Here is a 24,170-nt window from a genome sequence, read left to right as displayed (position 1 = left end):
AGCCCAACTATACCGATCTCTCTGACCAAGACCTTTCTGAAAGTTTTTTTGTTTTTTAACCAAAGTATGACATTTGGGAAATGCTCTGAACTGTTTCATACGCTCCTATTCATTTAAAGCCACAACAGCCTTGGAAAACCATTGGAAAACAACACAGCAAAGCAGTCTAACGAGAGAAGAACGGCCCTGTTTTCTACTTGGTTTCCCCCCCTTTTCTCTATCCCATCTCAACTCTCTCTCTATGCAGCTGAAATATTTCTGGGTCCCAGGGGCATGCACATTCCTCCCCCTCACAGTTGTGCAATCCCTGACAATCAACCGCCCTCCCCCCCTTCGGCCTCCCTGGCCCAACGCACGGCACAGAGGAGCTGTCCAAACTGTCTGGACAATGTTCTGCAGTGGATCGACTACCCACCAGACCAGTTAACAAACTCATGGGCCCTGACTTTGCAGAAAACAGCCAAATGATGTAACACAAATGGCTGACCCTCCATTTTGAGACTTCTTGGTGTGGGGTTGGGAAGAAAAGAGTATTCCCTACCTTCGGTGTGAAAGTCAACATGTGTTTTGTTGTTTTTGCTGAGATTTAGTGTTGTGTCCCAATCTGCCTGTATAATAGCCAATGTTACACCCTGCAAATAGTCCTTGTGGTTGAAGGCATGATGTCAGAGAGTTTGTAATGTATGTTTCATTTGGACTATGGAAAAATGTAAAAGTAGCATGGTTTCTTCCCTCAGGTTTAATAGGGTCAACAGAAATCAATGATAATGGAATAGGTCAAAATTATATGAGACATATTGATTATATATCTGTCTCTTTTTTCCTTTTCATAGTCAAGCACAGTGGTAGCCTATAATATTTTATTTTTTATTAAGATATTTTTTTTTATCTTTATTGAACAAGGCAAGTCAGTTAATGACAAATTCTTATTTACAATGACAGCCTACACTATAACGCAATTTTCCATTTTATTTTAGATAATTGAATTCCTCCTAGCTTACGACAACTCACAAAAACCATAGCACTTAGCTTGAAGTGATACTTTATCAACATACTTGAAGTGATGTCAACAAAATGTAATGTGCCATAAGATACAATAATAAGTCAAAGTGCCTGTAAATGATTAATACTGCAAAATTTGCACTTTCCCTTGCTGACTTTTTTTGTTGCTTGATTGGTAAAACCTAAACCATGCGAATCCGCAGGTGACACAAGAAGGCACAGAGGGGTGCATGCTGGTTCTAGTAGGGAAATACAATTTTCTTAACTTTTTATCGAACGATTTTACGGGTCTGATAAAACTACATTTCCCACAATGCCATGCACCGTTTCCTGTACATCATACTCGTGAAGATAGCGGGCAATCGGTCGTCAAAACAATCCTATCATTTTGAGAATTTATGTCAAATCAAATATATAAATCACCAGGCTACGGGAATTGATATTGTTTAAAACAACCGACTCAAAGAAAAGACAATGGTATGTTTGCAATTGGGTACATTTTGTGGCCAATTGCTTTGCTCTAACGTTAGCTAGCTAGCTAATGTCGTTCGCCAGTCTCATGTGAAATGTATGAGACGCCTAGAAATCATAGCCAGCTAGATAACGTTATATATTCGAATTAAACAAACCTATCGATTTAAATTAATCAATTAGCTATATCCGGCTCCCAACTTTTTTTTTACGAAGCAACTGCCTGGCTTGCATGTATGTCAGCAGTAACGTTAGACTAGTTAGCCACCTAGCTAGTTAACGTTAGCTATCGAACATAACTAGCTAGCTATATATATTTACCTGACAGGGCGTGGCTAGTCAGGCTAGCTAACGTTAGCTAGTAATCTAGGCGTTGTAAAGGAATGCACATCCGTCTGCACACTCTTAACCAATCAGCCATGCTCAGAAATGCACTGTTTGGGCTTTGTTATAGTATGAGGTGAAACTGATGATGCATAGGAGTGGTGATAACGTCCAGTGAACCCATAGTTCGATCTGAGAAGGCATATCCAAGACCAGGCTAGCAAGGGTTCAAGGTTTCAGAATGTTCAAATGGAAATCAGGTGTGTAGAACGCCTATGACTCTCTGACAAGAGAAACGGCGAAAATCAAGTTCTATAACTATATTACATCAAGGCCTAGGCTAGCGTGGCTAACGTTATATTGCGAGTAGAGAATATTAGGATGTAACTAGCCACGTTACTATAGCAGGGATGTAACTAGCTACATTACAATATCAGGGCTCTCAAACCCTGTTCCTAGAGAGTCAGTCAACCCTAATAATTAGCTTGTTGATAAACTGAACCAGGTTAGTTACAACTGGGGTTGGAGTGGAAACTTACAGGAGGGTAGTTCTCCAGGAACAGTGTTGGAGACCCACTGTACTAGACTGCAGAACATTTCTCACGCTTCATTTTCTCTCCTCCCCTGCCATACAGATCCGCTTCATCCTTATTCAGAACCGAGCAGGGAAGACCCGACTGGCCAAGTGGTACATGCAGTTTGATGACGATGAGAAACAGAAGCTGATTGAGGAGGTACATGCTGTGGTGACTGTCCGTGATGCCAAGCACACCAACTTTGTGGAGGTAAGGCTTTGTATTGATGCCACGTCTGTGCATTGGTGTGTGCCCTAATGTAGGCTATTAGTTTCTGGCAATTGTATTCATTGTCACTATCTGGCCATTCTAGAATGGCTGGAAGCAACTAGGGACTATAACTCAAGGTCTGGAGCTGCATTTGGCACTTTATAGTGACGTGGGCCTAAATTGTATCATACATTTTGACACTGATGAGACGGTGGATAAAAGGCTATTTTCTACTGATATGCTGTAGCTCTAATTGGTTAACCAAGTTTAATTTAATATTTCATTGTAAATGGAAAAAGTACTGCTTGCAAGTCCATTTCAATTCTATTGTAAGTATTCTTAGATAAAATCAAAACCACATATTGAGATGCTTGTCTGTCTTGTCTCCAGTTCAGGAACTTCAAGATCATCTATAGGCGCTATGCAGGTCTGTACTTCTGTATATGTGTGGACGTGACAGACAACAACCTGGCATACCTGGAGGGCATTCACAACTTTGTGGAGGTATGACACTAAACACATCAACTCACACGTAGACTGTTTTATTATGATGACCTACAATGTGGGAGCTGTTTTAGGTCGATGACTCTTCGGCTGGTTATGTGAAGGAATGTGGGCTAATCAAATTTCCACCTTAATAGCTGAATGATTAGGCATATTTTATTAGTAAACTATTGTAACGATGTGCTCCTACAGAGCTCTTTGGAATACAGAGTACCACAGCATGAGTCATAATACCCAGAAAACATAGCGGTCAGACGGAAATAGTTCCAAATAGTTCCGTTTTGATAACTGGAAATCCCTCTAGGACAATGTGACTTATCAATCAATATATTCAACTATAAAGAAGAAAACAAATGAAACGCTAATGTGGCTACCGTAAAGAACTACAAGTTGCTGTGACCATCTGGACGAGAATGCCGAATCGAGGCAAATCTCTGGATTAACTATCTAAATTTAGACATGAATAAATTGGCAATACCAGTTAGCAAAGGTGTCCGCTAGAGATGACATGCAGGGATTTGTAGTTTTGCATGACGTCTACGTTGATGCCAATTAGCACTTTTGAATCTGAGAGTAAATAGAGCTGAATATATTGAAAAGTCACCTTGTCCGAGAAATTTTCTTCATCAAAATGTCACTCCGGGGTAAGCCTACACAAAACCCAGCCCTTATTTTAAATGTTCCTAAAATCCCCTATGGGGAAAAACGCCAGGTCGTATGGGTATTATGACACCTCCACTGTGGGGCTCTATTTTCTATGCATTCTTACCCAGTGTAATACAGTCTATAGTCTTTCGGCTCGCTGCAAAAGTAAGACCAAAACAGTGGGTTGGGATCTCTGGTGTTTGTTCCCAAAAAGCATTCCCTGGGTGGCATTCCTCCCGGGTCGAGGGGAAACAGCGGAACAGCTCGCACTGTGCTCCCTGTCCGAGGGACAGGCGGAATGTGGCTGTGAAGGAAAACAGCTGAGATTTCCGACACTGTTCAAGAGCACCGTGTCCTGGAATGCTGGACTTCCTCAGGCCCTTAAATGACCACGGCTTCATCTCAAATGATTCCCTATATAGGCTAGTGCACTACTTCAGACCAGAGCCGTTGTTAAATTGTTAATGTAACAAAACCTGACCTCTTCCTTTTCCCCCTTTTAGGTGTTGAATGAGTATTTCCACAACGTATGCGAGTTGGACCTGGTGTTCAACTTCTACAAGGTAAGAGTAAAAGTGTTGATTTAATTTTAAAACCAAAACACTCTGTGCTAAGAGGAAAGACAAAGGAGTGGAAGAAACCCGGGGGAGGTGAAGATACAATTTCAATGTATTTTCTTTCCTTGCAATGGGGAGGTGCCATGGCAACGAGGATGGGACGCATAATTACAACAGTCAATTAGGCTCCTCCACACTAGTTTGGCGGCGATTGGTTTTCCTCTACAGGAAATGCTAAGCAATTAAATCTCTCCACCTGATAACCGCCCTTTAAGCAGTTGTCGTGTCAATTACGTAAGGTATTTCTGAATATTCGCCCACTCGCTGAAACTTAAACAAGCGCGGCCCACGGTGAAAGCTGCTGCGCTCTGCGATTTCTTCTGAGTCAAAGAAACCAGAGTGCCAGAAAGCGACATGATGGCAAACATCAGCTCATCTCAACATCAACCCCCCCTCTTTTAGATCTAGTGCCACAGCAGCAAGGCCTACGCACAGCTAGAAAGACATATATACATAATGGGGTGAAGATGAATCTGAAGGATCTATACAGTTCTCCAACACTTCAGTTTTTAAAGCTGTGTGTACAGGGCGTTTGAGCGGTGCAGTAGGCTGACCTGTGTCCTAACCTGCTTCTACCCGTCCTGTGTGTTCTGTCCCAGGTGTACACGGTGGTGGACGAGATGTTCCTGGCGGGGGAGATCAGAGAGACGAGCCAGACCAAGGTCCTCAAGCAGCTGCTAATGCTCCAGTCCCTCGAGTAGCCAACAGAGCAGCCATCTTGAACAGTCCATCGCCTAACCCCATCAATGTCACTCTGGAATGGACCCCTCTCATTTGCCAGCCTCCATGGAGCAGGCTCCACCCCTTACAGAAACCAGGGGCTTATTCACAAAGTCACAGAAGGTTCAGATAGAAATGCATGGTGTAGAACAGACATTTTCTGTCATGTAGAATTGGGAATCTAGTCAGCTCTACACATTACATTTCTATTTGCAACAATGACAGTTTCAACCTCCTGATTATGCCCCATAAAGACTGTATTTTGGTGATGCGTGGCAGATATGGCCCTTGACATTTTCATTTCTTAACCACCAGTTCAAGTAAAATCATCTGGATGAATATATTTGCAGCACTGAAAATAAATGTTCTCTCTATGCCCTGTCTCAAGCTGGAGGCTGCACTTATGGTAGACTAGGGTTGCCAGTTATTCACCGGTGTATACTGCCTATACTAGTGGAGAGCGAGGATAACAATGATGCACTGTTCTGGCAACCCCAGAGCGGCACTAAAGTAGCTAACAAGCACAAGAAAACACTTGTAAACGGCTTGTGATATCCCTGTCTACTGTTCACCATACTTCTGCCTGGGAGAATCACAGTTTGAGCTGCAGAGTGACTAAACCACCACTACGAATGCCCACTGAACTCTGGTGGTGGTTCACAGTTCAATGGAGTGCACTGGTAATGGCAACCTGTAAAGGGTCGCATCTACTGTGATATTGAATAGGAGATTCACTGGTCTTAACTTAATATCATGTCAGGTTGTATATCAGACAATGCGTCTCCACTCCACATATGGTGCTTGTTAGTCACACCCAGATGTGTTCAAATTTAAATAGACACTACTACTTTAAGAAAAGTTACTGATAAGGAATCTAGCTAATGGAAATATACAGTGATATATTTTACGTGAAGTTTGTTTTGTATGGTGTATATATATATATATATGGTGTAACCATTGTTGTCCATTCCAGGCCTTTCCTCAGCTTCTGCCTCTCGTCACTGGGTGTTTAATACACAGAACCGAATTGGGGGAAATTCCATTAATATTCACTGGTCACCTCATTCATACAACAAACAATGGGTTTCGAACATCAACCAGAGGCCAAACAATAGGTCCAAAACTCCAGAGGCACTTATCTAGGTCTGTGACGCCACCTTGTACCGCTTCTCATTGTAAACATGTCCAGTCTTGCACCTCCCAACATATCACACGTTACTATTATGGTCTGTTAAATGTTTTGTTTTTTGGGGCTATAGTGAGAGATGTACTGCTTCTCCTCCTCTCTTGTCATGTGAGATGTGAGTTTAGGTGTTACTGTCATTCTATTCCAGTGAGTGTATATACCAAAAAAAAAATCTAAGTTCTAAATAAAGTGTTACAAATATCTTGTGCTTTTTGATACTGTAGATAATGTGATGTACATTGGAAACACATTCATTTTTGTAGTTATATCACCATCTAGTGGTATTAAACCAGCATAGCCTTCACGTTCTGGAATCTGCCCTGAGGTCATTCTAGCAGCCTCCCAGTGATCGATAAAATCAATCAATATATCCACTTCAGATACATTAACCCACCCTGCCTGTTACTCCACTGACCCACAAACAGAAATTCAGACACGCAAAGCTTTTACCATGTAGACTAGCATATGAAGTCTTCCCTGATACACTAACCGTACCCTACTGTCTCCATGGCGGATAGGCAACCAGGTTGAAACAATGAACGCGTGTGCACATATTTAAAAAGCCAAGTTGATTACGAATAGACCTTTAAAATGAACAAGCAAACCTTCCCTGCCAAAAACAATCCAATAGACAAATATTAATTTACAGCAGATTATTCAGATGTACAGTAGTTCTTAAAATGATTCCATCACATTGGTTACTAAGCAACAACTGAGTTTCTGCTCCGTTCCGAGTGGAGAAAAGACAGGAGACGTTAAGGACAGACTAAGTTAATATTAGGCCGATGGCCCAAAGATTAAGTTCTTACGATGCAGCCAATAGAATACTCAGCATTATTGAGACCAGGGTTCAATGGTATTAGGGTCGAGCAGCATGGAGTGCAGCACTACTGTCGTGAGACCCGACTGACTGATTTGCGGTCAGTCTGTGGTCTGCACACGAACACGGGCTCAGGAAGTCACAGTAAATCTCCCAAGTGTTACATCGTCCCTACAACGGCAGCAGACAAATGGGTCAAGATAAAATTGCAGAGGGAATCATTTTACTACAACCCTGGAGAGGGGAAAGTAGAACAGCTGGCTGGCAGGTCAGTCAACACTTGGAGAGAAAGGACAAAACCCTCAGTTGTTCTTCAGTAAGGAATGACTAACTTCCAATTGCTCTTTTTATTGCAGTATATTTTTCAATCAATACAAATCTTACAATTCTATGGATACAGTATATAAACAAATCTCAATTAAAAAAAAGTGGCACTTGCAAAAGAGAAACAAAAATAACAAAGCAGACTTTTTTTTTTTTTACACAAAATGGAACCATTCTTTCTCAGGATGATGTCACAGTGGCATTTTGATAGCCATCTTCTCTATGCTGGTTCAGTGTAACAACCTGCTCTTAGTGGAGTGCAAACAGTAGCATTGCTTAGGAATTAGGTAAGGGTACATGGGGCCTGAAATTCTAAACGTTTCATAACCCGATTCTATATGACAGACAGAAAATGATAGGTGGAAGAGGCAAGACTTAATGTGTAAGACATGTAAAAACAAAAAGTGCAGTTGAATCTTAGACAGCCGCCTGGCCCTGTAACCTGAATATTTCCCACTAGTGACACTGAAACCAGTCTAGCTCCCGGTGACCGGTCTTTACATGTGAACTCAGAGCAGCAGAGAAATGAAGAGGGCCAAGATGGGGGTACGATTCTCAGAGATAGCCTCCCCAGGGGCGCGATAGAGCCGGAGAACGAGACAAGAGTGTAGCATTTTACATCGCAAAGGCAAGCAGTAACATTAGATATGCAGCTGATAATAGGGAATAACAAGGGGTCCTTTGGAAAACCATAAGACTGAACTGAAACCTTTACTCACCATTGTGCTTTGGACATGACCCGCGCGCCTTTCTGATTGCCTCATGGAGTGAATCGATTTCCCTTTGGGGAGTGCTAGTAATGACTGATCGGAAACATGTGGACTGGGGGGGGTTGCGGGGACAGTATACATCTACAATGTCAAGAAATGTTCCTGTAAGGCCAGTACTCCACTTGATCAATTGCATGAATTGAAAACAAACCTTGGACAAGTTGTCCATTAGATTAGAATCAATACCATTTATACCCGAGGTCGAGTTACATGTGGTAACATTTAGACCGGTGGAATCAGTTACAAGTGTACATCTGAAGCCGGGAGAAGAATCAAGGGAAATGGGACGGACAATAATTGAGGAAGCATTCACAACTGACCCAATATCTGCTCATGCTTGATGGCTCTTTTCGGGGTTGCAGAGCAGTCAAGCTCGGGTTGGGGAGACTTAGGTTTGCCCCGGTTATCAGAAGGTAAACAAGCAGGCTTGATAAGAAGTACAGTGCAAACAAAGGTTCAAAATCAGCTCATAAAGACATACGAATGGGGAGTGCTCCCACTGTGATGGGTAAAACATAAGAACTTCAATCATCAAGCAACCTGACAGTGCAGTCTAACAGGCTGCGTATGAATGAGGAAGTTTGTTTTGCATTTCATCCTTCATGGACTTTGTTACAGGTGGTGTGTGTGTGTGTGTGTAAGCATGTGTTGATAAAAACCACAAAGGTAGGGTAAAAACAGGAAATCTCCTACACATAACCCCTGACCCTGACAGTCATCCCAGATATGGACTCTTCTTCTTATGTTCCCAGCACAGTTCACACCACAGGGTTTCCCAGCCTAGGACCCAGGAGCCTGGGTAACCTCCCTTGGCAGGAAGTATAGTCTCTTACCAATGGTCAGGAGTTGCAGGTCATCTCCATGGCGACTGGTCAAGGTATGCTGTACGTGTGTAAGTGGTTTCAGAAGGGATAAGGGGAAGAGTCCTGCACATCCCAAAACATCTCGAGCTGAGAGGGAGAGAAATGTTAATAGATTTGGATCAATTATTCTCGAAAGACACATTTAAATCGAAGCATGGCAGTCTACTGACCTTTAGGGCACGTCCTGTGCATGTGGGAGTGGGGCTGAAGAGTGAGGGTGAGGTCCGGCCCCTAGCAGTTACACTGCTGCTTGGTCTGTGCGGTGGTACCTCTGGGCTGTCTCAGCTGCCTCAGAGAAGAATCTCCATACTGGATACCTGAACCCATCCGTTCTGGGTCCAACTCACCTGACAAAGGCAAGGCGCATTTTTATTTTTTTTACCTTTATTTAACCTGGCAAGTCATTTAAGAACAAATTCTTATTTACAACAGTGCCCTATGGGACTCCCAATCACGGCCGGATGTGATACAGTCTGGATGTGAACACACATACAGTGACTTCGGAAAGTGTTAAGACCCCTTGACTTTTTCCATATTTAGTTTGTTACGGCCTTATTCTAAAATGGATTATATAAGCGAAAACAGGTTTAGACATTTTTGCACATTAAACAAAAAAAAAACATACTTTATTTACATAATAATTCAGACCCTTTGCTATGAGAGTCCGAAATTGAGCTAGGGTGCATCCTGTTTCCATTGATCATCCTTGAGATGTTTCTACAACTTGATTGGGAGTCCACATGTGGCAAATTCAATTGATTGGACATCATTTGGAAAGACACACACCTGTCTAAACCAAGCCACAAGGTCGAAGGAATTGTCCGTAGAGCTCCAAGACAGGATTGTGTCGAAGCACAGATCTGTGGAAGGCTACCAAAACATTGAAGGTCCCCAAGAACATAGTGGCCTCCATCATTCTTAAATGAAAGAAGTTTGGAACCACAAGACTAGAGCTGGCTACCCAGCCAATGAGCAAACAGGGGGGGTGGGGGCCTTGGTCAGTCAGGTGACCAAGAACCCGATGGTCACTCTGACATGGCTCCAGAGTTCCTGTGTGGAGATGGGAGAACCTTCCAGAAGGACAACCATTTCTCCAGCACTCCACCAATCAGGCCTTTATGGTAGAGTGGCCAGACGGAAGCCACTCTTCAGTAAAAGGCACATAACAGCCCGCTTGGAGTTTGCCAAAAGGCACCTAAAGGACCCTCTGGTCTGATGAAACCAAGATTGAACTCTTTGGCCTGAATGCCAAGCGGAGGAAACCTGGCACCATCCCCCTACGGTGAAGCTTGGTGCATCATGCTGTGGGGATGTTTTTCAGCGTCAGGGACTGGGAGACTAGTCAGGATCGAGGGAAAGATGAACGGAGAAAAGTACAGCGAGATCCTTGATGAAAACCTGCTCCAGACCTCAGACTGGGGCGAAGGTTCACCTTCCAACAGGACAACATCCCTAAGCACACAGCCAAGACTACACAGGAATGGCTTCTGGACAAGTCTCTGAATGAGTGGCACAACCAGAGCATCTTTGGAGAGACCTAAACATAGCTGTGCAGTGACACTCCCCATCCAACCTGACAGAGCTTGAGAGGATCTGCAGAGAAGAATGGGAGAAACTCCCCAAACACAGGTGTGCCAAGCTTATAGCGCCATACCAAAGAAGACTCGAGGCTGTAATCGCTGCCAAAGGTGTTTCGGCAAAGTAGAGTAAAGGGTCTCAATACTTTTGTAAATGTGATATTTCAGTTAAAAATGTTTTTTATTAAATTTGCAAAAAAATGAAATAATGTTTTTGCTTTGTCATTATGGGGTATTGTGAGGGGAAAAAAACGATTTAATCCATTTTAGAAGGCTGTAATGTAACAAAATGTGGAAAAAGTCAAGGTCGGAATACTTTCTAAATGCACTGTATGTAATAGGGGTAAGTAAGGTGACTAAGCAACAGGATGTAAGATAAATAGAGTAGCAGCAGCTTGTTTGTGAGTGGGTGTAGAGTCAGTATAAATGTATGTGCATATTATGAGTGTGTAGGGCCCCGCGAGTGTGCATAGAGAAAATATTAAAATAGGTCAATAAAAGATACACGGTTAACTCAGATGGTCTTAGCTTATAGATTTATCAGTCTTATTGCTTGGGGATAGAAGCTGTTCAAGAACCTGTTGGTGCCAGACTTGATGCACCGGGTACCGCTTGCCGTTCGGAAGCAGAGAGAATAGTGTATGGGCTTGGGTGGTTGGAGTCTAACGATTTTCAGGGCCTTCTTTCCACACCACCTGATATAGAGGTCCTGGTTGGCAGGGAGCCCTAGTGATGTACTCGGTTGTCCACACCATCCTCTTTAGCGCCATGCGATCGAGGGCGGTGCTATTGCCATACCAGGCAGTGATGCAGCCAGTCAAGATGCTCTCAATGGTACAGCTGTAGAACCTTTTGAGGATTGGAGGGCCCACATGCTAAACTCGCCTCCTCATTTCCTGTAGTCCACGATCAGGTGGTATTACTGACATTGAGGGAGAATGTGTTGCTCTGGCACCACACTGCCAGGTCACTGACATCCTCCCTGTAGGCTGACTCATTGTCGCCGGTGATCAGGCCTATCCCCATAGTGTCTTCAGCAAACTTGATGGTGGTGTTGTGTGGCCACGCAGTCGTGGGTGAACAGGCAGTACAGGAGGGAACTAAGCACATACCCGTGGGGCCCCTGTGTCAGCGTGGCAGAGGTGATGTTGCCTACCATCACCACCTGGGGTCGGCCCGTCAGGAAGTCCAGGATTCAGTTGTGGAGGGAGGTGTTCAGACCCCCGAGTCCTAAGTTCGGTGACGAGCATAGAGGTGACAACAGTGTTCAAAGTAGATCTGTAGCCAATGAACATCATTCTCACCTAGGTATTCCTCTTATCTAGGTGGGCGAAGGCAGTGTGGAGAGCAATTGAGGATGTATAAACTATGGATCTGTTGGGGCGGTATGGAAATTGGAGTGGGTCTAGGATGGGATGGTGTCTGGGATGGTGGAGTTAATGTATGCCATAACCAGCCATCCAAAGAACTTCATGATTACTGAAGTGAGTGCTACTAGGAGGGAGTCATTGTGGCAGGAAGCCTTAGAATTCTTAAGAACAGGGATGATTGTAGTCATCTTAAAACATGTGGGGATTACAGACTGGGACATCATCTTCATGCTGAAATACCTCAAGTTTCAGCACGATAATGTTGAGGCCCCATGTATCTGTACACAATTCCTGGAAGCTGAAAATGTCCCAGTTCTTCCATGGCCAGCATACTCAGCAGATATGTCACCCATTGAGCATGTTTGGGATGCTCTGGATCGACAGCGTGTTCCAGTTCCCGCCAATATCCAGCAGCTTCGCACATCCATTGAAGAGGAGTGGAACAACATTCCACAGGCCACAATCAACAGCCTGATCAACTCTATGTGAAGGAGATGTGTCGCGCTGCATGAGGCAAATGGTGGTGACACCAGATACTGACTGGTTTTCTGATCCACATCCCAATTATATATATGTTTTTAAGGTATCTGTGACCAACAGATGCATATCTGTATTCCCAGTCAAGCGAAATCTATAGATTAATGAATTTATTTCAATTGAAAGCTGTCCTTATGTGAACTGTAGCTCAGTGTACATTAAATCAAGAAAGACCAAGGCACACAGAGCACACACATATAGCTAGGCGTAAACAACATGAGACATCCCAAAACCACACACATTGAACTTGTTTGATAGTAAGATTAAAAATCAAACAGAAACACATTTTTAGCACACACACAAACACACCTCATAAATAAACTGTTTGTTTACCTGACTCTATCTTGTTGAGGATGGTACGGGCGGTTTTGAGGAAGGCCTCCTCCACATTCTCCCCTGTCAGAGCGCTAGTCTCCAGGAACATCAGTTCTGTAACAGTCAGTCAGTCAACTCGATACTCTAATCCCAATTAAACTAATACGGGTTTAAAAACTTGTGGATATTACAACTACCTGAGATTAGAGTTGACTAAAAAGGAGAGAAAGGAAAAAAGGGGAGCGATGGAGTGCAGAAAGGGTGAGAGAAAGGGTGAGACAGTTGTGTAATGAGAGCCAGGGAAAAGGCCTGAGTAGAGGAGAGAAGGGTGAGAGTGACAGTGAGAGAAAGGGTGAGAGTGACAGTGAGAGAAAGGGTGAGAGACAGTTGTGAAATGAGAGCCAGGGAAAAGGCCTGAGTAGAGGAGAGAAGGGTGAGAGTGACAGTGAGAGAAAGGGTGAGACAGTTGTGTAATGAGAGCCAGGGAAAAGGCCTGAGTAGAGGAGAGAACGGTGAGAGTGACAGTGAGAGAAAGGGTGAGAGTGACAGTGAGAGAAAGGGTGAGAGACAGTTGTGAAATGAGAGCCAGGGAAACGGCCTGAGTAGAGGAGAGAAGGGTGAGAGACGGACAGACAAGACAGTTACCGTTCTCCTGTGCGAAGCGGGACGCCTCGAGGAAGGTTACCTCTCGGTCCGCGTCCAGGTCCTTCTTATTGCCGCACAGGATGATGACGATGTTGGGGCTGGCCAGCGTCCGCGCGTCTGTCAGCCAGTCAGTCAGGGCGTTGTACGTCTCCCGGCTAGAGGAAAGACACAGGAGGGGAGAACTGAATCAAATCGCGTTTCCTTAGGGAAAGGCATGTTCAACAGGGAATGGGACGTTACTTTTGAAAAAGCAGTTGTGAATTGTGCGTTCATGACTGCATCAGAGGTCAAATAGAAGAAGTTCTTGGATGGGGGGGGGTGATAAGTTGAAAAACTGCTAATATTCTCAACTTACACTTTTCAACCTCTCTCTGTGGACTAATGTTATTTTTGCTCCAAATGAGAAGAGAAATATGAAACGTCATCCCTCCCTTTCCCCTCCTCAAGGACAGATGGAGTCCGATACCACGTCACACCATCTCTTTTTGTTTTGGAAAGTCCCCGATCACCATGGTGACAGCATGCTGGTGTCCATGGCAACGTGAAAACAATGAGCAGAAGGGTGTCGACTAATGTCCCACAGCGAGGCGGCTTAACCATGACGTCAGCATAGAGGTAAGCGATGACGACCACTCTGCCTCGGCGTAGCTCTCTCACACCACACGCTTCCATCTCTCCCTCTCATCATATTCTCTCCCCCCCTGCTCGGTTGACACTGTCTAATGGAGTTTTGCTTTCCGGGCTGCCTGCCTCCTGTCTGGAGACGCCACTTTATTACAGGCCCTGTCATTCTGCATCACATACTTTATTACAGGCCCTGTCATTCTGCATCACACACTTTATTAAAGCTCACCTGACAGTACACCATTCACTCCATCTTGATTATGAGACAGGCAGTGCCATGGCAACTCTGGGCTTATTAAATAAAAACTCTTGGCTTGGTGCTGCCATACAAATGTCTCCATCTCTGACTCAGAGTGTCTAAGTGCTCCTGACAGACTCTCCATAGGCCTGTTGAAATTCAACATCTCTAGTCAGTATCTCCATGCTCTATGCTAACTCCCATGCCTGGGTGTGTGTGCGTGCGTGCATGCGACCAGTAAAATCAGTGCGCGTTCGTAATGGGTCGTTCATCACCTACCTTGTGATGTCATAGACGAGCAGCGCCCCTGCTGCTCCGCGGTAGTAGCTACGAGTCACAGACCTGGGGGAGGGCAGACAGAAAGCACTGTTAACCAATCACAGAACCAGAATACAGAGGACGGGTCAGCGGTAACGGCACTCAGGGTAACCAATGGGAGATCTTTACCTGAAGCGCTCCTGTCCGGCTGTGTCCCAGATCTGTAGTTTAACGGTCTTACCCCCAACGTTGACCACCCTGGACCCAAACTCGACCCCGATGGTGTGGTTGGAGTCCTGCTTGACTGCACAGGCAGAGACCAATAAAATAAAAAAAATTGAGAGAGAAGCCACAAACATCACCGCACTGTTTGTTTATGTCTCATTCTTTATTAAAATGTCTGTTTTTACAGATGGCTGCTTTGTGAAAGATAGCCTCAAATCAAATCAAATGTATTTGTCCCATACACATGGTTAGCAGATGTTACTGCGAGTGTAGCGAAATGCTTGTCCAAAGAGTAGGTGTGACTGCCTAGTTATTAGGCCTACGTTGCCAAGACTTCACAGAAACATTTCCTGGTTAATTCCCAGAGCTGATCTATATTGTGCTGGTGCGTTGTGCTTGTTTAAAAGACCAGAACAGTTTGCGTCAGAAGCCTCTTCGGAAGCCTCATCAGCCTACCAGAGGGTTAAGGAGCTACTGCCTCTCCCAGGTCCAGAGTTTAACACAGTCAAAGCCCTTCCCTCAAGCTACTGACAGGACTGAGAGTTAGAGGTCTTTATCTCATTTGCACATCAGTGTGCGTGGACATCCGCTACATGAGCGAGCGAGCGTGTGTGTGTGTGTGTGTGTCAGTGTGCAGAGATGCTTGTAACGTTTTTATATTATTGTACATAAACGATGCATGTGGGTGTTGTGTATTTGCAGGACAGGGGGTGGACCAGCATCGGCACTACTTACACTTGGTCTCAATGAACTGGTGCAGGAGGCAAGATTTCCCCGCCCCAGCACTTCCAATGACCAGGAACTTAAACAGGAAGTCTGAAATGAGAGAGAGCGGGGACAGAAATCAATACAAACGCCAGCGGCTCAAACGGTTGAACTTGAGACCAATCCTTAAGTCGTCCTGCGATCGTGAGCTGCTCACTGTCACCGAGTTGCCAACGGTCCCAAATTAGCTGGCTAATCACGACCTTGCGTGTGAGTGTTGTTAACGGCATGTTAACATTGATGCTACTTTGCAAAGCGGCTTGTTAAAAGGATGGAGGTAAAAGAGACGTCTAAATTAACAATGAGAGAGGATGTGTTGTCAACCACAGAGGTGTAAATCCCATAGGACATCACTCCTCGCTATGAGAGCGATTGAGTTGTATCATCCGGTCTGTCTCCTCAGGCTTTGGAACTGCTCCTGATTTCCCCCAATAAAAAGGCCAAGCTTATCTGTATGGTGTGGCTCGTCTCAGAGTGTACGCTGAGTGACAGCGATAGCATCCAGGAGCCCTGCCAAAACAGTCTCCCAGACTCTGACCTCATACCACCCTCGATGACTCAATGTTGCAGCGCAACCCCTGACTAGACAGACAGGCTCCTAGATAGGTGAGCTCCATGCAACTAGCCTGAGTGTTGCACTGACATTCAGATGCAGTGTTTCCCCTATATTCAAATCATGGCTACCACAAAAAAAAAAAAAAAAATTAATAATAATTTAAAACACTCTCCCTGACTGTCTATACAGTTGAAGTCAGAAGTTTACATACACCTTTGCCAAATAAAGTTTGGCAAAAAAAAATGTTTATTATAATTCCTGACATTTAATCCTAGTAAATATTCCCTGTTTTAGGTCAGTTAGGATCACCACTTTATTTTATGAATGTGAATGATATGAATGTGTAGAGAGAATGAATTATTTCAGCTTTTATTTATTTGGGTCAAACGTTTCTGGTAGCCTTCCACAAGCTTCCTACAATAAGTTGGGTGAATTTTGGCCCATTCCTCCTGACAGAGCTGGTGTAACTGAGTCAGGTTTGTAGGCCTCCTTGCTCACACATGCTTTTTCAGTTCTGCCCACAAATTTTCTATAGGATTGAGTTCAGGGCTTTGTGATGGCCACTCCAATACCTTCACTTTGTTGTCCTTAAGCCATTTTGCCACAACAAGTATGCTTGGGGTTACTGTCCATTTGGAAGACCCATTTGTGACCAAGCTTTAACCACCTGACTGATGTCTTGAGATGTTGCTTCAATATATCGACAATTTTCCCTCCTCATAACTACCATCTATTTTGTGAAGTGCACCAGTCCCTCCTGCAGCAAAGCACCGCCACAGCATGATGCTGCCACCCCCGTTCTTCAAGGTTGGGATGGTGTTCTTCGGCTTGCAAGCCTCCCCCTTTTTCCTCCAAACATAACGATGGTCATTATGGCCAAACAGTTCTATTTTTGTTTCATCAGACCAGAAGACATTTCTCCAAAAAGTATGATCTTTGTCCCCATGTGCAGTTGCAAACCGTAGTCTGGCTTTTTTATGGCGGTTTAGGAACTGTGGCTTCTTCCTTGCTGAGCGGCCTTTCAGGTTATGTCGATATAGGACTTGTTTTACTGTGGATATAGATACTTTTGTACCGGTTTCCTCCAACATCTTCACAAGGTCCTTTGCTGTTGCTCTGGGATTGATTTCCACTTTTCGCACTAAAGTACATTCATCTCCAGGAAACAGAATGCATCTTCTTCCTGAGCGGTAAGATGGCTGCGTGGTCCCATGCCGTTTATACTTGCGTACTATATGTTTGTACAGATGAGCGTGGTACATTCAGGCATTTGGAAATTGCTCCCAAGGGTGAACCAGACTTGTGGAGGTCTACAATTTTTTTCTGAGGTCTTGGCTGATTTCTTTAGAATATTCTATGATGTCAAGAAGGAGGCACTGAGTTTGAAGGTAGGCCTTGAAATACATCCACAGGTACACCTCCAATTGACATCAATTAGCCTACCAGAAGCTTCTAAAGCCATGACATGAAAGGCACAGTCAACTTAGTGTATGTAAACGTCTGACCCACTGGAAATGGGATACAGTGATTTATAGGTGAAATAATCTATCTGTAAACAATTGTTGGAACAAATACTTGTCATGCACAATGTAGATGTCTTGACTGACTTGCCAAAACTATAGTTTGTTAACAAGAAATTTGTGGAGTGGTTGAAAAACGATCTTTAATGACTCCAACCTAAGTGAATGTAAACTTCCGACTTCAACTGTATATAAGTATTATAAGATCATCTTTGAGAACTAACAACCACTGAAATAAAAACTAGACGACCTAAAATCTAAAATACCTAAAATGTCATGGCATGGGGGCCCCCATGGATTTTGTTACCATGTTTGAGTCACTCAGATAGCATAACACAGCCTAAACCATGGCAGAAACGTGTAGAACTGTAGAAAATGTGCTTTAAAAACAGCAACATTTTGTCTCTGCTGCCCCTCCCCCGCTAACTGCACCACAACTGCCTGAAAAAGATCCTAGGGGAAACGCTGAGCTGGCTACATGGCGGCAAGTGTATAAGAACGGAGGCAGTCTATTCACAAACAGTCCTATGTATAGCCGACCGGGACCGAGTACATCTGCACAACACAGATGGGTTACACTGGGGCAGCTGCACAGATCTAGTGGTGTGTTGGACCGGGTCTGGTACTTGACCCATCCTACGCACATGACCGTCTGGCTGGGGCCCTGACGTGTGGGACACAGAGCGGTCCAAAGACGGCCTTTGTGCCGTGACCACAGATAGGTCAGAGGTCAGGGGCAATTTGCATGCGTAGGCCAGGGTTCCACCAAGCCGTACAGGGAACAATGGGGAATTGAAGAGGGAGAGGCTGGCTGTGTGTGGAAAGGGGCAGCAGTAGTATAGAGTGAAGGATGCACAAGTCTCTCTCCCACACACACACACACACACACGTGAGTCAAGCTGCAGGAAAAACACAGGCCCCTCACTGAGTTTCAAGGCTAGTTGTTGCATTTACTGGGAGATTACATTACAGTTTAGACACACCTACTCATTCCAGGGTTTTTATTTGAATGTAGTAGAATAATAGTGAATACATCAAAACTATGAAATAACACATACAGAATCATGTAGTAGCCAAAAAACAAGTGTTAAACAAATCAAAATACATTTGAGATTCTTCAAAGTAGCCACCCTTTGCCTTGATGACAGTTTTGCAGACTCTTGGCATTCTCTCAACCAGCTTCATGAGGTAGTTACCTAGAATGCATTTCAATTAAAAGGTGTGCCTTGATAAAAAGTACATTTGTGGAATTTCTTTCCTTCTTAATGCATTTGAGCTAGTCAGTTGTGTTGTGACGTGATAGGGTTGGTACCACAGAAGATAACCTTCTACCTGTTCGGTAGAAGACCAAATCCATATTATGGCAAGAACAGCTCAAATAAGCAAAGAGAAACAACAGTCCATCATTACTTTAAGACGTGAAGGTCAGTCAATGCGGAACATCTCAAGAACTCTGGAATGTTTCTTGAAGTGCATTCGCAAAAACCATCAAGCGCTATGATGAAACTGGCTCACATGAGGACCCAGAGTTACCACTGCTGCAGAGGATATGTTCTTTAGAATATCTGCACCTCAGATTGCTGCAAAGAAACCATTACTAAAGGACACCAATAAGAAGAAGATACTTGCTTAGGCCAAGAAACAAGAGCAATGGACATTTGACCAGTGGAATTCTGTCCTTTGGTCTGATGAGTCCAAATGTGAGATTTTTGGTTCCAACCGCTGTGTTTTTGTGAGACGCGGAGATAATGCATGTGTGGTTTCCACCGTGAAGCATTGTGGAGGTGTGATGGTGGTTTGTTGGTGACACTGGGTGATTTTGTTAGAATTTAAAGGCATGGCTACCACAGCATTCTGCAGCGATACGCCATCCCACCTGGTTTGTGCTTAGTGGGACAATAATTCGTTTTTCAACAGGACAATGGCCCAACACACCTCCAGGATATGTAAGGGCTATTTGACCGAGAAGGAGAGTGATGGAGTGCTGCATCAGATGACCTGGCCTCCACAATAACCCGACCTCAACCCAATTAAGATGGTTTGGGATGAGTTGGACCGCAGAGTGAAGGAAAAGCAGTCAACAAGTGCTCAGCATATGTGGGAACTCCTTCAAGACTTTTGTAAAAGCATTCCAGGTGAAGCTGGTTGAGAGAATGCCAAGCGTGTGCAAAGCTGTCATCAAGGAAAAGGATGGCTATTTGAAGAATCTCAAATATATTTTGATTTAACACTTTTTTGGTTACTACCTGAATCCATGTGTTATTTCATAGTTGATGTCTTCACTATTACTTTACAATGTAAAAAAAATAGTAAAAATTAAGAAAAACACTTGAATGAGTAGGTGTGTCCAAACTTTTACCGGTACTGTATTTCAATTACGTTTCCAACTCTGTCAGTGCCTGACTCTTCACCTCAACTTTCTGATTGATTTGCAGACTGTATGCTGTTGACTGCTCTGCTGCTAGTAGGCTAATCAGCTAGGCTACAAAGCAGGCCAGTCAAATAGTCAATATTGTAACTTGAGTAAATGACTCGACTCCCACTGATGAAAAGGAAAGAGCTGGGGATGAGATTGCTCCTTTGTTCTTCTGTGACATTTAAAACACATTAAGTACTCCCGCAGCCAGCTATTCTCCAACCCATAAATCAACCATGGCCTATTTATACTAGCGTGTGTGGTTTACTCAAGCAACATAACCATGAGGACACATTCATGGCAAGGTAGGTACCCACTAGAGGCCTTATCACACCTTGTTTTCTGTCTCTCGACAGAAACACTTATCAAAGACAACCTGTGTGTGAATGTGACCGATGGAAAAGCCTGTCTAGGCCTTACCCCGGAAGGGAATATTTGAGTCATTGTATTTACACCATAATAACACCACAAGTATTTTGTTGGGTATATATAGTAAACAGCAGGCAGGATTTGGCAGAAATAACAGCCTGATCAGTGACCACACACACACACACACACATCCTCCTGTTCTTCACCTGCTCTGAATCAGACCTGTGTTACCTCTGGAGCCAAGCCATATACTATCTTACTGTGTTGGGCTTCATCAGTGTGTGTACACACTAAGACAGCCATTCCCCTAACCGAAAGACTGTGTGATGCGTTTTGTGTTCGGGTAAAGAATAAAAAAAGGACAGTCGGCCCAATCCTTCACTGAGAGCCAACGTGAATTAGTGAATGCAGCTTCTGCTAGTCTGCTTTGTGTAGTCACGTGTCTCCCCTGTGACTGTTGTTCTGCCCTCCTTTCCTTTATCCCTTCTAGTACTTAGAAGGGGAAAAAAAGCCCATGAGTAAATCAATGAAGACTATTACAGCTGTGCTCTATGTACCATTAGTGCAGAGCACTCCACCCCTAATGTTGACCTGCTGGTGTAGCATTTCAGAGAGAGAGCAAAAGAGAGACTATATCATTATCGAGTGAGGGAGACAGATGGAGAGACACAGATGGAGAGACACGTGTGTGTTTGTGTCAAGCAGGGGGTTGAGCAAGCTGCAACAGGAGAGGAGTGAGTATCCAAGGTGTGCTGTTGTTACACAAACAAAAACCAATCCATTTGCCACAGCATAAGAAAATGAATAGGCCTGGCTACAGTAAAACACTTAGCTACCACTACACAACATGTCCAAAGCATGTTTACAAGGTTCAAATGTATATTTCGGCATAAAGATTCCAAGACAGTGGTCAAAGGAAGATAAAACTGCATTTTTTTCCCATTGGTGAAAATAACAAGAGCGGTTTAAGGCACTGCATTGCAGTGTCAGAGGCACCACTACAGATCCATGTTCGACCCATGAAGAGACGCACACAATTGGCCCAGCATCGTCCGGGTTAGGGGAGGGTTTGGCCGGCTGGAATGTCATTGTCCCATCGCACTCTGGCGGGCCGGGTGCATGCAAGCTGATTTCGGTCGCCAGCTGTAAGGTGTTTCCTCCTACACATTGGTGCGGCTGGCATCCCGGTTAAGCGAACCGGGATGCCAGCTTAGCGGGGTCGTGTTTCGGAGGACGCATGGCTCTCCACCTTCGCCTCTCCGGAGTCCGTAGGGAGTTGCAGCGATGGGTCACAACTAACTACCAATTGGATATCACAAAAAAGGGGGCAGAAAGTTCCAAAAAGGATCAAATATAAAAAAAAAATAAAAATACAAGTAGAACAACAAGATTGTTTGTTAGTAACACACCAACGTAAATGTCTTGGATTGGTCTTGGATTGGCCCCCATGGAATTGGATATGTAATGGACCAACAAACACCTTTGATTTTAAAATATGTAGGTTACATTGTCGTTTAAAAAATGACACGAGAAGAATTAACATTCAGGAGATTAGATTAATGTGGAATAGAATTAATAGAATCCCCATTCTAGTTGACAAGTCAAGCAAGCTTACATGCACGCACAAAAAACAAGACGTTTGTTTTGGGATTTCTACAGTTCTTAAAAACAGTCAGGCTTTTAAACCTCTTAAAAATGAGTATGTTTACATGCACATTAATAATTTGATATTAAACTGATTATGACAGTAGGCAGATTATGCAATAGTCATGTAAACACCTTACTCTACTTCTCTTCAAATCGGTGTACGGTCCAAATCGAAGTAAGCATTACAAACGATTAAAACACCTGGTTTTCTAAGCAATCTTTCAAATTATTAGGACATATTAACACCTTAAAATCAGCGTTCCAGTAAAGTATTTGATCTGAGCAAGTGCTAGCACCAGCCACGCGAGCCTTCTTCTTTACCGCCAGTGAAGTGTGTTCAGAACAATTTAGCAGTAACGTTAGTTACAAAGAGTAGCCTTAGAAGTAGTTTTCACATTCAAACTTTGTGTTCGAACCGAGAATCAAATATGCTTCCCCAAAAAATAGCCGATTTCAGATGTATGTAAAACAGCATTATTATGGAAATCTTTCTTGCAAAGCATGTAATAGTTTTAATCGAACTAACGTTAGCTATTATATTAATCTGACTATCCACAATAATCGCATTATTGTGTGCATGTAACTCAAAGACATCTTTGTTCAAATTCAGAGGAAGTCACATGCAAAACAGTATTACAGTCTTGTTTGAAATGTTTATACGAATTCCAGATATGATCTCATATAGCAAGCTAGTTATGAAGGAGATGAGGATGCTGGTTTCTGTACCCTGGGGCTGGGGTGTCATTGCAAATGCATCAGATCAGGGCTCTCCGACCATGTTCCTGGAGAGCTACCCTCCAGTAGGTTTTCGCTTCAAAACTAACAGGATTAAGTTGGTCAACCAGCGAATTATTAGAACCAAGTGCGCTAGGTTAGAGTTGTAGTGAAAACCTAGAGGGTGGCTCTCCGGGAACAGGATTGGGGAGGCCGGTCGTTAGCAAAAATGCATCACTTGAGAAGTTAGCTAACCCCACCACTTCCAACTTTTCAATCCCAAGGACACATGACTAACTAGCTAAATCAAAAGGAGGTCTGTTAAATTAAACCGAAGGACTGCAAATGCAGCTTCTAGCTATGACTAAACTTACTGCCGTAAACTAGCCACCTAAGTTAGCTATACCAATGTTTTGTTGATAATATTTCAATAGAAGTTACTTATTGACTAACTTTGGAACACAACTCCCTCTGGGAGTGAAACCAATACAATAGACTCGATGTTGTGTACTAACACTACTTCTTGACAATTTTAGGAAGCACACCCCGCTACTCTCTACCCACTCCTTCTGGCTACGAGACAGTGGTGACACGAGACAGTGTTGATTTCAAGATACCTAGTGGAAATTCCAGGGCTGAATGCATTTGCAAACACAAACAAGCCTCCTGACCCCAGCAGGTACAGTAGAAGTTACATACGTAGCTAGCTCAAATACAGAAGAGAAAGCGAGACACTTCACTAACTGCTTTTTTCTGGTTTAATGAAACTCAATTAACTAAGTAGACCAGCTGCTATTCTATACGTCTATGGGATACCCACCCCGTTAAGTAGACCGGAACTGATTATTTTTGTTCAATGGTAAACGGCCTGAGTGAACTATCTTCATTTCTCCACCATCTTCGTCTAGCTAACTAAACGTACCGTATGTTTCAGACATGTCGGCCCCCGCTTTAAAAACGATGGACTCAGTTGGCTTTTCTTCGTTTATTTCTTCGTACCGTATGTAAAGGATGTGGTGTTGTTTTCTAATGTGGCAATTACTCCTCGTTTTAGATTTCTGACTTCGCCACACCGTTTCCTTTCCTTCCTCCAACAACACAACTTATTCTTCGATGAGGTTTAATAGCGGTTGGCATCCAATAAATGTTGCATTACCGCCACCTACTAGACTGGAGTATAACTTTGCTTGAAAAAAATATATATAAAATATGAACTACCATCTAACACTACACAATTTGTTTTAAATATACAAAATAAAGAAAGAAACACCATACTCCACTATTTAGTCCTACCACCACACCCTGTAACTCTTCCGATGTAAAGTCTCACACACCCAAATACCTCTCTGCAGCTGCCACCACA

At 43.7% G+C, this 24,170-nt stretch overlaps 3 protein-coding genes across 5 annotated transcripts in view; 1 reads left to right on the top strand and 2 right to left on the bottom strand.

Moving 5' to 3' along the window:
- Positions 1-5,010, bottom strand: part of arhgap35a (Rho GTPase activating protein 35a) — a 94,741-nt gene extending 89,731 nt beyond the window's left edge. Inside the window, exon 1 of one of the 2 annotated variants that reach the window (XM_036965837.1) lies at positions 4,915-5,010. The gene's annotated coding sequence lies outside the window, so the exon portion shown is untranslated. Of the gene's footprint in view, positions 1-4,902 lie in introns of both variants that reach the window. The other variant, XM_036965836.1, reaches the window with a different exon arrangement.
- ap2s1 (adaptor related protein complex 2 subunit sigma 1) lies at positions 1,270-6,453 on the top strand. 2 transcript variants are annotated; one of them, XM_021587424.2, is made up of 5 exons: positions 1,270-1,479; positions 2,433-2,582; positions 2,973-3,086; positions 4,235-4,294; positions 4,948-6,453. In XM_021587424.2, the coding sequence occupies exons 1-5, from the start codon at positions 1,477-1,479 to the stop codon at positions 5,047-5,049; spliced, it is 429 nt and encodes a 142-aa protein (XP_021443099.1). In that variant the 5' UTR covers positions 1,270-1,476; the 3' UTR covers positions 5,050-6,453. The 2 variants fall into 2 exon arrangements, with proteins under 2 accessions (XP_021443099.1, XP_021443100.1); XM_021587425.2 differs by lacking the exon at positions 2,973-3,086.
- A 369-nt stretch (positions 6,454-6,822) lies between these two features.
- Positions 6,823-23,940, bottom strand: rab4b (RAB4B, member RAS oncogene family). Its single transcript, XM_021587423.2, has 8 exons — positions 23,730-23,940; positions 15,556-15,636; positions 14,785-14,899; positions 14,617-14,679; positions 13,476-13,630; positions 12,849-12,944; positions 9,202-9,378; positions 6,823-9,118 (listed from the first exon to the last, which is right to left on the bottom strand). The coding sequence occupies exons 1-7, from the start codon at positions 23,743-23,745 to the stop codon at positions 9,263-9,265; spliced, it is 642 nt and encodes a 213-aa protein (XP_021443098.1). The 5' UTR covers positions 23,746-23,940; the 3' UTR covers positions 6,823-9,118; positions 9,202-9,262.
- Between the last annotated feature and the right edge of the window lie 230 nt (positions 23,941-24,170).

Source organism: Oncorhynchus mykiss, chromosome 27 (genome assembly GCF_013265735.2).
Source record: "Oncorhynchus mykiss isolate Arlee chromosome 27, USDA_OmykA_1.1, whole genome shotgun sequence".
Taxonomy (NCBI): Eukaryota; Metazoa; Chordata; class Actinopteri; order Salmoniformes; family Salmonidae; genus Oncorhynchus; species Oncorhynchus mykiss.
This window is presented reverse-complemented; position numbering and strand designations above follow the sequence as displayed.